This window comes from Rhinoderma darwinii, chromosome 5 (assembly GCF_050947455.1).
Source record: "Rhinoderma darwinii isolate aRhiDar2 chromosome 5, aRhiDar2.hap1, whole genome shotgun sequence".
Taxonomy (NCBI): domain Eukaryota; kingdom Metazoa; phylum Chordata; class Amphibia; order Anura; family Rhinodermatidae; genus Rhinoderma; species Rhinoderma darwinii.
Genome location: NC_134691.1, coordinates 112,706,771 through 112,722,083, shown reverse-complemented (window position 1 = coordinate 112,722,083; position 15,313 = coordinate 112,706,771). Strand labels below are relative to the sequence as shown.

Here is a 15,313-nt window from a genome sequence, read left to right as displayed (position 1 = left end):
TTATGTCCTTTACAGTTTATTTTTAGATGAAATATACAGAATCCAAAAAACCCCAGCTAGAAAACTAGAGTACCCCATGTCCTTACAAAGTTTTGTTTTACTTGCCATATTGTATTTTTAAAATAATTGATAGTGGTTTCTTCAATATATATTTGTGAAATTAGATTAGGTCCGGGTCCACAAAATTGGCTCCAATGTTAAAGGGGTTGTCCAAGATTACATAAAAGGGACTGCTTTTTATACCAGAAACATGGGCTGTATCTGTTGAATGGGATCGAGCTGCAATACCGGAGTCATGGACAAGTGTGGCGCTATTCCTGGAAAAAATAAAAAAAGGTTTCTTCAAATCCCAGACAACCCCTTTAAGGCGTTATTAGGGCACGATTAAAATATGCAGCAAGCCCTTACCAAAAGCCAAAGTGGAGAGCTCAGAAAATCGAGAAATATAGGCAGTAAAGCTATAGGTAGACTGATAATGTATAATTTATTCTCTATAATGATGAGAAAGGAAAAAAAACACCAACAATCAAACCTCTCTAAATGTTAAATATTTTATTTTCCATATCAGCATGACCTGGTACATACCTCTCAGTACAATCCGTTACATTTCATTATGCCTTGGCTTTTCTATGAAACTTCACAGAGATTTGTACGTACACAGCTGGTGGAGAGTAATTAAAAAATTCATTTCCTGTGTCATCAGTGCAAGAAAATCTAACAATAAAATTACAGTACATATATTCACAACATTGCAGTAAAACTCTGATTCATTCTTATGAAGGATGGTATGTTACAGTACAGGGTCGAAGTTATGTACATGCACTAAAGTGCCTGCATCATCTATCGAGTGATACATCTTAGTTTGCATACAGTTTTCTTGATAAGACATTGCCAATATTTACTCAATTCCTAAAATACATTTCAATTCAGCTAACTGATTCACTACAGCTTCAGATAATATGAAGCATTGTCATCATCCTATGTTATAACGCTGATATGTATAAATAATAACAAGTGACTACGACAGATTGTAAAAAATAAAGGAAACATAAAAATAAAGTAGACAGTGCAAAAAAAAGGAACAAATAAAGAAAACATTAAAAAAAAAAGTAGACAGTGCAAAAGTAAAATAGAAAAAAGAACCTAAAGGCCGCCAGCACTGAGTGAACGAGCATTATTCTTGCTACTTCGGTGATCCTGGTGTCAACTTTGTGTTGCAGAAAATAAGGACGATGGGAATTCCGTCATGATCATCTCATACAGGCGTATCTTATGTTTCATAATAGAAACACAACCACATGTATAGCATTCAAGAATTGCACATATCATTTCTATTCTGACGTGTGGACCTGGCTTTACACATACTCGGTTGTATGATTGGTAGTACATGCAAGATGGCGTCAGTCCTCCTTTTCCTCTGCTCAAGTGTCCTGCTTTTCCTGCTCCTCATTTAGATTGTTACTTGAAGGTGCTCGGGAGGCAATCGGGGAATATGAAGCCCATCGGGAAGGCAGGCGCCGGTTCGCTGGTCTCTCTGGTCTGGAGAAGCTAGATTCTAAGGACGGAGCTAACGCAGCACAAGGCAATTCCTTTGCAACAAAAGAATAGGGAAATATAATAATCAGACAATCAATAAAAATATGTCAGGATTTTCTAAAGTATTTCAATTCCATAAAAACTTAATCTTTGATCAAATTATTTACAAAACTAGGTAAGGAATAAATTGTAAAGTATAATATGACTGTAGAATAATATTTTAAGAAGAAATAAACTAGATACTATTTTTCTCAGGGCTGCACAACTTATTTTGTGAAAGAGCCTAGTTGTTAGACAGAATTACCTGAAGGGACCAAAAAAAGAATGATGGAACTTACATTGCAAACGTAAAGAGGCTCTGTCACCAGATTATCAAATCCCTATCTCCTATTGCATGTGATCGGCGCTGCAATGTAGATAACAGTAATGTTTTTTTTTTTTTTTTTAAAAACGATCATTTTTGCCCAAGTTATGAGCAATTTTAGATTTATGCAAATTAGTTTTTCAATGGACAACTGGGCGTGTTTTCTCGTTTTACCAACGTGTATTGTGTTTTCTCGTTTTACCAACTGGGCGTGTATTCTGTTTTAACAAACTGAGCGTTGTGAATAGAAGTGTATGGCGCTGACCAATCAGTGACCAATCAGCGTCATACACTTCTCATCGTTCCCACCCAGCTTCTTTCACTGCACAGACACACAGCGCGTTCTCACGAGATCACGCTGTGACGTCACTTCCTCCCACAGGTCCTTCACCATCGCGTTGGACGAGAGAAGACACCGGCTCCAGGCGTCCGAGATATGCTGCTGCAGATTCAACTGTACCCTCTCGGACGCCTGGAGCTGATGTGTCATACACTTCTAATTACAACGCCCAGTTGGTAAAACGAGTAAACACGCCCAGTTGGTAAAAACAGAATACACGCCCAGTTGGTAAAACGAGAAAACACGCCCAGTTCTACATTGAAAAACTAATTTGCATAAATCTGAAATTGCTCATAACTTGGTTAAAAATGATCGTTTTTAAAAAAATCACAAAAACAACACTTTACTGTTATCTACATTGCAGCGCCGATCACATTCAATAGGAGATAGGGATTTTATAATCTGGTGACAGAGTCTCTTTAATTTCTTAATATATCTTTATGACGGTTGACGCTCCATTGTTTTTTGTTGTTATCATGAAGACAACCCCTGTCCATATGCCCCATTTGGAGATACGGATGTCATGGAGAATGGTCCCCTAATCGGTATCTCTTCCTATGAGCCAGAACAGAGAGTTGTCCCACAGTAATAAGAGCTGGTCACCGGGGATTAGAGAAGCAAGATACGCAGCAATATTTACGAGATTATTTAGTCCTTCGGTTCTAATGTGGAGCTCCGAATAAGGCTAGAACTAAATAGTTACATGGGATGCAATAGCTCCTGTTGTAACCAAAGCCAAATCATTGCATCACATCTGACAGCAAACAAGTGAGATGCAATGTTGATGTGACAGAATGGGGCACTAACTCTTTCTCAACATCTCCTAGTATTGTCAGCAGGTAAAGTCAACACTGTCGCACTTTGCATGCTGCCTGTGGTACAGCGGTAATGCTGCCTGTGGTACAGCGGTGATGCTGCCTGTGGTACAGCGGTGATGCTGCCTGTGGTACAGCGGTGATGCTGCCTATGGTACAGCGGAGATGCTGTCAGTGCAGTCGGGATGCTACAGACAACAGACATCACTGTCTAGAGATTAGGCAACCAATCAGGCCAAAATTCGTAAAAAATTAGACCAGGAATCTCACTGGTTACTATCGGCAACTCCTATACATTCCCTTTGCGCTATTTTCATACATTTCCAATGTGTCTATACTGTGTGGATTGTTTTTTTTGCAGACATATTGTGCATTGTGACTGCCCTTCCTTCTACAATAGGCACTGTGGGCAGCAGGCTGCACATTGTGAATGTGCAAATTATTCTCACTGTATATGTTTAATAGAAATATTTGAAAATAAATATATAATAATATTCTTGCTACGAGATTGTATATAACATGGAAGGTGATTATAGGGCCAACTTGCCTCTGTCCCTTAATCCAGTCATTTTAGGTAATGTATGGCAAGTCTCATTAGCAATGGAGTTAATTTCTTGTATTGGGGTTGAAATCTCTAAGGCATGTCAAGTACAATGGGGTTAACAACCTAGTATAAAAGCTGAAATTCAGTGCTCTATGGGAGCTACAGTTAAACCGTTTGCTCTGCTGCTCAATGCTAGTGGGATGCCAAGGCAAACAATATATGAAATGAATTTGTGGGAATAACAGTATGGATAACTTGTTATATCATAGCCTTCCTACCGAGCACAATATTACATGAGACTTACAGATGATAATAAATATATGTGCATACCATGTTGTGAAAAAGAATTGGAACAGCAACAATTTTCACTAAATGAACTAGTTGAAGGAAAAACACAGATAACCATTGGAGTAGCATTCAAGAAATGAGCATCCAGCATAGAATGAAACACCAAGATAACTAGTACGAAACGATTTGGTTCAGAAGGAGAATATGTATCAAGCTGATAAATTTCAGGGCATAACAAAGCCTTTTTTTTTTATACTACAAATAGCTTTTGTTTCTCAAATTTCTCATAAACAGTAATACTATTATCTCAACCATTCCCTTTAAAATGGAAATATAGTGGGAAAAATCATCAAAGGGAAGTTCCCCACTGTTGTCTGAGCAGTAGACAGTGGCTATTGAAAAAAATCTTATGGCAACCAAAACTTCTACTGCTTGTAAGGGCTTATTCAGACAAGTGTGTATCACGTCCTTGTGACGGTCGTTAAACCAACGGCCGTCACAGGGATTCATGTATTTCAATGGGGCCGTTCACACGACCATTGTTTCAAACGGAGCGTGTGAAGGATCCGTAAAAAAATAGGCCATGTCCTATTTTTTTTGCGCTTCACGCATCCCTCCATAGACTCTAGTCTATGGAGGATGCGTGATAACATGTCCCGCAAGGGTGCACCTCGGACGTGGCAAACTGTAGCTTTTCACGTCCGAGGTTGGCCACGTTCGTGTGAATGTAGCCTTAAAGAGGCTCTGTCACCAGATTTTGCAACCCCTATCTGCTATTGCAGCAGATAGGCGCTGCAATGTAGATTACAGTAACGTTTTTATTTTTTAAAAACGAGCATTTTTGGCCAAGTTATGACCATTTTTTTAATTATGCAAATGAGGCTTGCAAAAGTCCAAGTGGGTGTGTTTAAAAGTAAAAGTCCAAGTGGGCGTGTATTATGTGCGTACATCGGGGCGTTTTTAATACTTTTACTAGCTGGGCGCTCTGAAGAGAAGTAACATCCTCTTCTCTTCAGAACGCCCAGCTTCTGACAGTGCAGATCTGTGACGTCACTCACAGGTCCTGCATCGTGACGGCCACATCGGCACCAGAGGCTACAGTTGATTCTGCAGCAGCATCAGCGTTTGCAGGTAAGTCGATCTTATTAAGGAATTGCTGTTCTGTAAGTTCTTAATAAATATGTGTAGCCTAAAACAAAAGCCTTGTCATGTACAGACCAGCTTGAGAGATAATCTCCATGAATGACATATCAAACATTTACAGGTGATTACAGACACCAAGGAGATCACAAATGACACAGATATCAGACTCTGAGCAACAAGAAAGACAAAGAAAAAGATTGTTATGATGTTAGTGCTGGAAAATGCAGTTAGAGACAGACAGACAGACGTCCACAGGAGTCAAGTGATTTGTTGGGCAAAACGATGTTAAAAAAAAAAAAGTTGCTGAAAGTGAAAAGAGAAAGACAAAACACAATGATTGTGATGATCAGAAACAGTTATCATTTAGGGAAATGCTAAATGGGAGACCGGTTTAAAGCAAACCTTCAGTGACATTACCTTTGTAAAGCCTTTTGTGCTGTAGAACTCTCCTTCCTAATTCAGTAACAGGAAGATATCACTGTCTGCCATGTTATAGATACAGTGGAGTTGCAGACCGGTCCTGGTCACATTACACTTCAACTTCTACCCCTTCCCCTCTCACCCTTCAGAGAGGGAGAGATTTAATCAGTGTAAATGCTGCTGTTGATGCTGCAGTCGACTGCGCTATTTATTCCGTCAAAACAACGGAACCCTTTCACAACGGTGACATACGGAAACCATTAGCAGTTTCCGTTATCATTGAGATTATTGGTGATGCAAACGTAAGCTAAGGTTTCCATTTGTCTTTCCATTGAGGTTAACCTGACGGAAACCTTCGACGGAACCCCTCAACGGAAGGGCAACGCTGATGTGAGCAGGCCCTTAGATATTGAAGTTGTTTTAGCTATCTCTCAGCAGGGCGTAATTAAAGGGCTGCAATAATTCAAATCTCCTCCTATTCTGCCCCTTATTGAAACGAATGGAGTGTGCAGCCTGCAAGTGAATGAAGCCAATAAGAAGCATAGAGCAGCCGTGCTTTAAAGAGGCTTTGTCACCAGATTATAAATGCCCTATCTCCTACATAATCTGATCGGCGCTGTAATGTAGATAACAACAGTGGTTTTTATTTTGAAAAATGACCATTTTTGAGCAAGTTATGAACAATTTTGGATTTATGCTAATTAGTTTCTTAATAGACAACTGTGCATTTTTTTACTTTTTACCAACTGGGCGTTGTAAAGAGAAGTGTATGACGCTGACCAATCAGTGACCAATCAGCGTCATACACGTCTCTTAATTCATGATTAGCTGTACTCAAAGCACATCGTGATCTCGTGAGAATCTCCCAATGTATACCTTTTATCGATTCTATTGCATAGGCATACAGTGGTATCCATCACCTATTGGCTCCAATGTTAAAAAAAATTTAGACCGTGATGCATTTTTTTCGCGAGATGCCTCTATATGAAATTGAGCAGCAGACTACACTATTCCATATCAGCTTGATGGAGGCCAAAAGGACTCTTGTGGATATGTCTGGGGTATGCGCCGGGAGCTTTTAAACAGTTAAAACAGTGTGAAATCTGTCTTACTGTGATGTCAGCTGCATGTACAATTATTGTTATTATACAATGCTATATGACAAGGGTTCTACAATCTGCAAGTCTCTCTCTCTCTCTCTATATATATATATATATATATATATATATATATATATATATATATATATATATATATATATATATATATAAAAAATTCAGCTGTGTGCCTACTTCCATTTAGTTTGGCCTCAAATGTGTACAGCACAAATGTTACAAGGGTATTGTTTAAGGGGTTGTCCAGGATTAGAAGAAAGGGTCTGCTTTCTTTCCAGAAACAGCACAACTCTTGCCCATGGGCTGTGTCTGGTATAGCAGATCAGCCCAATTCACTAGAATGGGGAAGAGCTGCAATGCCAGACACAGTACATGGGCAAGAGTAGTGCCCAGACTGTCTTTTTTTAATCCTAGACAACCCCTTTAATATGCAGAAACCAAAAAATTATGATTCATTTCAGAATCGTTTAATCAGAATATTTCCTGTGTGGCGCTATTTACAGGGGGCTGTGTGACATTATTCATTATCTACAGGGGGTACTGTGGCACTATCTACAGAGTGCACTGTGGCATTATGTACAGGGGGTGTGTGGCACTATATATAAGAGGTGTGTGGTACTATCTAAAGAGGGCACAGTGGCCTTATCTACAGGGGGTGGCACTATATACAGAGAGCAGTGTGGCATTATCTACAGGGTGTGTGTGGCACTATGTAAAGAGGGCACTGCAGCATTATCTACAGAGGGCACTGTTTCATTATATACAAATGAAATTCATCTGTTTTTAAAAATGGAAACACGAACATAGAACGGATATAAAACAGATGCAGAACGGCCGTCAAAAATGGACCGAGATGGCTGTTTTTAACGGCCAACACCCGGATCCTGTGTGAATAGATACAACAGCAATCTCAGTGTGGTGTGGATAGAAAATGCTCGGTGATGTTAGGGCTAGTGTTTGGAGTCTTTGCAGGCTCACATGGCTGCTTCAAAGATCTGATCTAAGGTGAGGTCAGTGGACAGCAGCTGCCTTCTGGGCTCTCTCTCTTGGTGCCGGTCTTGGCGCTGACATTACAATGTGTGTGTCAGACTTCAGTGTAGCGCCAAGGCCGGAGCAGAGAATGAGAGCCCTGACATGGTAAACAACATGTATCTAATCATGTATCCAATCTATCACAAACTATGCACCACTCTGATAAAATTGGCACATTTTCAGACCCTAGACTACCTTTTTGGTGGACCAAAAAACTGATGTTAGAAACATATGGTAAAAACTGATGGTTTTGTAGTAGAAATCGTGAAAAAGCCCGATGACAATTGATACATTTTCGCATCAGTTTTTGCATTAGTTGTAATCACTTGAGAGACAAAAAAACTGATGCTGATGCAACTGATATATGTGAACGCACTCTAAGTGTTTGGGTCCACGAGGTCCCAAAGTAACGTTAAACTTTAATCACATGACAGTAAACAATAACGGGCATATTAGGTCCACATAATGTAATTGTAAATGGGCATATTTTCATCCGTATTCAGTACCGTAAGTATGTTCGTATTATGGCCTTTTGCCTGTATTAGATCTGTATTTTACTTCCATACATTTTCTTAGAAATCATAAAAAATACAATCCTTTCTTGTCCTGATTATTTGGGGTCTCCATTGACTTCTATGGGGATTTGTCGGCTGGTTTTTATTTTGATGGCATCCGAGTATGCATGTATGCATAAAAATGTTAATGTGAATAGTGCCATTTATTATTAAAAGGTCAGTATTGTGGACGGATTACACTAGGATACTTCACAGAGATAAAAAACCTTTGTATGAATTAGACCTTACTGTGATGTTTCACCCTGCTTGGTAAAAAATCTCGCTGTATTGTAGCTATTTTGAGCCTATAAATACCTGAGAGGTGCGGGTTCAACCTCTGGGCTTACTTATCGGGAGTATGGGAAAACCTCTCCATTGAAGTGTATGTAAAATGCGATGGTGAAATGGTAGTGAACCAATGGTCAGCACACCTATCAGGCATTTCGGACATATCCTGTAATGCCACATGCAAGACAGGAAACAATACACACTATAGCAACATTTATGGGTACATTTACTTTGGTGGTTTGCTGGTTAGCATAAAGTAGCTAGAAGAGTAATGATAAAGTATCTAAGAATGATTTTTATCTCTTCTACTACATTAAAATGAATAATGTAATCATGGAAATGGAGACAAAATAACAAAATCCGGCACTGAAAAAAACTATGCATGCAGCAAAGCAGTATTAAAAAAATGAAATCAATAACCTAATGAATATTATGAAAATGCAACAATTCTGCAATAACTGTTTTAAAGAAGGACTCCAGCATTTAATTTTTTTGCCTTTATAGTGCAGCATAGTCTTTTATTAAAAAATAATGTAGAGGCTCTTGTATATGCCTTGTGTATGTATACCTGTTTACGTTGGTGTCAGCAAGTAATAGATCAGTGACATAGAACTTCACTCCTCACACTGCAGACTCCCAGTGTATTCTATGTGATGCAGCTATAGCCTGTCTCATCTGCCTCCTACTTGTGATAGATTTCTCCATGTCAGCCCTTACAAGCAGGAGACAGTGAGGAACAGCATCTCATAGAAATATACTGTACTCTCTGCACACAGCATTCACAGATAGTATAGACAGTTAGTGTGAGTCAGGGGAGTTTTATAACTCTGCAGCTATCGTTGTATGGACTCACCTATTACATCACTGCTCTCCTGCTGCCTTAGATAGGGAAGAAATGTTCTCTTCAGAAGCACTATATGCATGGAGAGACATACAGAGAAACAAGAAATGTGGAACTGGGTGGGGAGAGGAGGTGTCTCAGAGATGCCAGGAAGGATTTGGTAGGTGATGATGTAATACTCTAGTTCACAGGGAGTCAGCAACACAGGAGAAGCTGACCTACTGTCTACACATGAAATCATGGTCTATTCTGGAGGTCAAAATGAGATCACATGACACAGCTGCCTATAATATAAGGGTTCAAAATGCATGGATGCAACTGAACTGGGAAGAAACAAATGGCATGATAGAACACGGCTTGTGAGTTAGCATGATTTCTGCAAAAAAAAATTTTTTTTGCTGCTTTCATTATTCAAATTACAAAGACAACCTTTGTGGTTTGTGTATTATTATCATTATTATTATCCTAATTATAATATAATTATTAATATAATATACTGTAATATAATAATGTATCGTGTTTTATAAACATACTTTTTGTTTTTCATTTTTGTTGGGAATTATTTTATGTGACTAGCCAAATGAAAAAAATATATTTTCACACAAGCCACTGGAGCAGACTCGACAGGCTTTCCGCAGTTCATTTTTCAGCTTTGCTGTAACAAGGATAAATCATTATGAAAACTCTATACTCTTTATAGCCTGGCTCTTTTAGTGTGTATAGAGTATTCATAATGATTTATCCTTGTTACATGTATTTTTTAAGATGTCACTCACATTAGATTGATATGTTTATATTGTTTTTATGGATTATCCACTATTTGTACTATTTTATAAACTTATATATATATAAAAATATAAATTACATACACAGGATGTGATGTCACAGTACGCCTGCTATATATTGTGCACTTGTTCTTTGTATTCTATACTTGAGGAAGGCCCTGACAGGGAAACGTTGCATGTCCATGTTTTGATGAATTGAAGAAAACAAAAAATGTTCTACTTTGAGTGCTGCGGTCTCTTCTCTCTATATAGAATGGTGTAGTCACATCTCGGAGAAATTATAATTATCAATTACATGATGGAACTGATAAAACTTGTAGGATAGTCTTTGTAATTTCAATAATGAATAACAACAAAAAATTATCTTTAATAGGAACGATGCATTTCAACATGGTAAAAGAAACAATTTCACATGGCTCTAAGAAACTTGGACAACATTATATGAGCATATTTTGCTTCAAGTTGTACCAGGGTCAGCACATTTTCTACTGCTGCAGACAGAGGGTCTGTTTGTTGTTCTTTACAAGGAGAGTTAAAGGGGTTATCCCACAACAAATTGGCAAACGTGTTGTTGTGACCTCATGTACTATTTATTTTTTTATACAAATGGGCAGTTATATATGTAAAACAAAAAAACTACTTTTTCACTATTTCATACAGTCCATACAGGGGTCCCCTTTCTTCAAGGCTTTCTACTGCAAATGTGGGCGGGCTGTGCCACTCTCCCATAATTCCCCAGTGCTCCTGAATTTTTTTGAAGAATTGTGTTTCTGACGATGAGTGCTGCACAAGTCAGTCATATGAATGCTACAGCGCATGCGCAGTGAAAGAATAGTACCAAAACTAGTATCTGTTCTGCGAGCATGCAGAGCAGATAGTCCATTCAGAACTATGCAGGTACCAGCCAGATCGGGAATCAGACATCTGCGCATGCATGACCACCTACAGTAAGTGCCGCTGGTGGACATTACCACTGGCAATGAATTTCCTGAATAAAATTGTGAGATGGGCACTGGTAAACAAATAGCTATTGATAATAAATTACCGACTGGTATAATGTATCAATATCTAATGAATATATGTTTATATGAGTGGGAAAACCCCTTTAACACATTGTTGCTGTCATGAAATTGGCTGTAAATACAGTCTGCATCAGGCTACAAAATGCTGTCCAGTCTGGTCTAGTTTTATTCTAGTAATACATAAACGTTCTGCCATGATCTTCTAGGTTGGTTTTATAAATAACAGTTGGCCAGTTGTATCTATATTTAAAGTACTGACTTATAAAGTGGTAGCTGTGAACACTGAGAAAGCCAAAAGCAGCAAGGGTCGCTTAGTTAGATGGCTGTACCAATGTGTCCAAGAGCATTTCTTTTTGGCTCTGCTTCAAAACAGTATTCAATAGTTTGAGAGTAAGATATAAAGTGGAAACAAAGAATAAACGAAAACTTACAGCTGTGTAGCAGGCATAGTTAGAGTCCCCAGGGGGCAGTTAGTAAGATAGTTTGATTCTAGACAGGATAGACAGAAAGAAAGCAAACAGATTGAAGAGTACATTAAAGCAAATAATCAGTATTAGTTGTCTCTTCCAGCAGATGGACATTTTCACGTTGCTAGAGAAGACTGTTTGCAAGGAAGCGTTATCAGAAAGAAAAATATCAGTAATATTGTTAGTACATTGCGAGGTATCTTCTACAGACATACAAACATGGACAAGGCTACAACTAAGATCTGCTGTCAACTCTTGTATAACTAAAGAAAACAACAATAAAAATGCCAACAATCTGCTCTTACAGATACATTTTTAGCTAAATGGCCCATAACCAGTATGTCACACCAAAACCGACTTACCCACAATACATTGGTTATGGGCCACAACATCAACATGTAGCTCATTGTAGTGTATGTTGGTATATAGCTTGAGCCTTGGGTAGCGGCACAAATGTTTTTTTATACTAGCGTTTGTTGTTACTCAGCAGACGTTTCGGTAGTGTAGCCAATAAGAGCGATTAAACTGTTCAGTGTCAAAGGAAAATTAAAAGTCATATCATGCCAAATTGGAAATCTTTCTAATGAGGGAATTTCCCAGTCCCCCAGAATTAATGCTTCAGTCAGTGTTTCAAAACCATCCTCATAACATTTCTGAGAATGCCCCCTTACATTATCTTCATGATCCATGCTCTAAAATGGATGAGGAATTGTCTGGAACTGGGAAACGCTTTCAACCATCTTCCAGAAGTTACAGTACATTAAAAAGCAGTAGACATCATAAAGAGCCCCTGGACAATTTCAGGACCCTTGTTATCTTAATTCCAATATTTATTTTCTCAATGGTAAAACAATAAATAAATGTTAAATTAATTCTGAGGGTTGAATCAATATCGTGTGAACCAACCAATTGTATTGCTCCATTTCTCTATCAGGATTAGAGCATTAAAGTGATTGGTTTAAATACCAATATTTTGTTGGTGGAATATCATTTCATATCAATTGATTAGATTCATACCATATTTCTCTAACAGTAATACTCCACACTTAAGAGCTCTTACCTCAATAGATGCTTGCTCAATTTGTAATAGTTCTGCAGCAGTGTTGTTTCTGTAGCCTCTGGTTGGACTATCTGGAAGTTGCTTTTGATCTTCTAATATTTTCTTGCTAAGTACTCTGGCAGCATTTTCTGTCATTGAGTAACCTGGGGGAGCAAAGAGGTCTTGTCTGCTACAGCTGGCATCAGGGCACTGATCTCTTTGGAGATCTATAGTTATGCGAATAGGGCTTGGTGACCTTCCCCTCCCTTCCATGCATACTTCAGACATGGTCCCAAACTCTGGTCTGGCTTCTGCTGACCGAGATCTGCTACATGGCCTTGACGATTTTTGCGAATGGTCACAAGCTACTAGGCTGTGGTCAATAATATTGAATAGACTTGAAAGACCATCATTGATAGTAGTATGAACTGGGCTCTCTCTTGTTGTTGTTGATCGGGCCCATGCTGACTCATTGAATCCTTTCTGTGACGTACCTAAAGTGACACGGTTAGCTGGCTGATCTGCTTTGGGTAGAGCTTTCTTCTGCAGTTTTGGGGAACCATATTTCGGGGAACAACAACTACGCTCAAACTTTGCTTGCACTTTTTCAATAGCTGGAGCAACCTGCCTGTTCCTCAAACTACGAGAAGGTGATGAAATAGGAGTAGTACCTCCCTTTGGAGTTAGACACTTGTGTGGACTGCTGGTAATGCTTCGTAAAGCTTCAGTTTGCAAGCCAACACTAATGGTTTGAGTGGTTTGCGTTCCCGTACTCCTTAAACCATTGGTCTGGCAAGCAATGTCTCTGTACTGGGAATCTACCGGATTTGTTCGGATAGCATTCCTAACAGAATTGGCAACTTCTTTCATGTCGTCACTCATGTTTCTCGACAACTCTATATTGTGCAGTGAAGATGCAAAAGCGACAGTAGTGCAAACAGGTCGATCCATTGGGTGTAAACCACTTTCTAAAAAGTCTTTATGCTGAATATTAAGATCACATGACCATCGCCCACATACCTCCGTGGCACCATTTTTTGCTTCAGAAACATTTCCAATTGCTTTGTTTGCAGAAAAAGGTAAATCTGGCTCTATGTGTTCTATTTCTTCATTTCCATCAGTAACAGATTTATCAAACCTACGAGCCACAGGTGGGCTGTGGAAGACCCTGACCCCCATTCTTTCTGCAGCAATGTGGCTTTGAGGAGACTGCTTCTGGCAGTGTTCAGGACTGGTCACTGTGTTTGTTGTCATAGTAACACTAGTAGTAAGGAACCATGAAGAAGACTGGAATGTTTCAGAAGGTGACTTCAAATCCATATTTCCATTTCCTGCTCTTTCCCCAACTACTCTCATGATTTTATCATCCTGGCCCACACTACTATAGTCCCAATTCTTGTTAAACTCTTCAATGTACTTCAGATCATCAGGGGACAAGGGGGGAGTTAATTCATCCTTGTCGCCAGAAAGATCTAAATTCTTGTCGGGAAGGAAAGGAGAGCTCTCCATTAATCGATGAAATTCAGACATGGAGGAAACAGACATGACCCTATAAGACAAAGGGCATGTAGTCGTTAAGAAATGTGGCTCCATCCTTTAGAAAAATATGGATACGCAGAACAGGGAAACATGCATGATTGTTGAAATGCATGCAGACCAGAAAAAATAGATACGCAAACTCCACAAAACAGGAGGGTACAGGTAATGTAATCTCATGCAGACTAATTTACAAAAATGATGGGTATCTTACAAGTTTAGTAGTTATACTTACCTCTGCAATCCTCCTTTTTGTATATCTTCCTGAAATAATAAGCAACATTGTTATAGGCTTATGTATCAATGACAAAGCAAATGTCATCTCAAACATTTATTCCTAGGAAGCAGTGTCCATTGATATACTTTACCTTTTGTTAAAAAAGATGCCAAACCAAGTGTCAAACTTACTTAACTTCTGCCAGAGTTAGAAATTGTGCATATGTCAGCCTAGCTATATTATGCCATGCACGTTTACCCTGCGTTTGGGGCTGAATATACATAGACATAAAGCAAAAATTCTGAAATGGCAAAGTAGAAAAGTCTACTAAATTTATATTTATTTTATAAGGTGTAAACAAAAGTTTAAATATAATAAAGAGGAAAACAAACTGATATATGTTTAAATTTCATCTTAAGCCCCTAAAGATTCTTCACTACGATAAGACTGATGAAGGACCTTGGGTCCGAAACATTGATTCAATAACGTTTGACACCTGCTTGGCATCTAACACAGGAGTGCTGTTCTTCAACTTTTTAAGGATCACTTGATATTTTAAAACCGGAAGGTGCACCCAATTTCTTATCTATATGAGATTGTGTTGCTTTCTAGCTTTCATTAGTATCTTGATAAGCACACCGGTACAGGTGTATTAAAATAAAAATCAACACAATGGAAGTGGTTGGTTTTGGTGAATTGTATGTCCTGGGAAGAGGGGGATGAAGATGTCAGTAAAGTGGAAGAGTAAATTTTGACAAGCCAGTCATACACAAATATGTGAGCAACAGTATGGACAATGGATGGATAGGTTAAGTTATTTTAGAATGATAACATTCCCACATAAGATATGACAAACTCAGGTCCAGAAAACAACATAACAGTACTAACTAGTTTATTAAAAACACACAAAATTCCAAATTCTAAAAGACTATAAAAGGGTGGAAATTTCAGGATGTATAAAAGTACA

General features: G+C 38.6%; 1 protein-coding gene across 1 annotated transcript in view; it reads right to left on the bottom strand.

Moving 5' to 3' along the window:
- Positions 1-537: 537 nt before the first annotated feature.
- The window catches only part of MTCL1 (microtubule crosslinking factor 1), a 158,453-nt gene continuing 143,677 nt past the window's right edge, over positions 538-15,313 (bottom strand). Inside the window, exons 13-15 of the mRNA XM_075826415.1 lie at positions 14,365-14,393; positions 12,615-14,142; positions 538-1,589 (exon numbers count right to left, since the gene is read on the bottom strand). Of these exons, the coding sequence (XP_075682530.1) occupies positions 1,422-1,589; positions 12,615-14,142; positions 14,365-14,393 (1,725 nt within the window). The 3' untranslated portion in view covers positions 538-1,421. The remainder of the gene's footprint in view (positions 1,590-12,614; positions 14,143-14,364; positions 14,394-15,313) is intronic.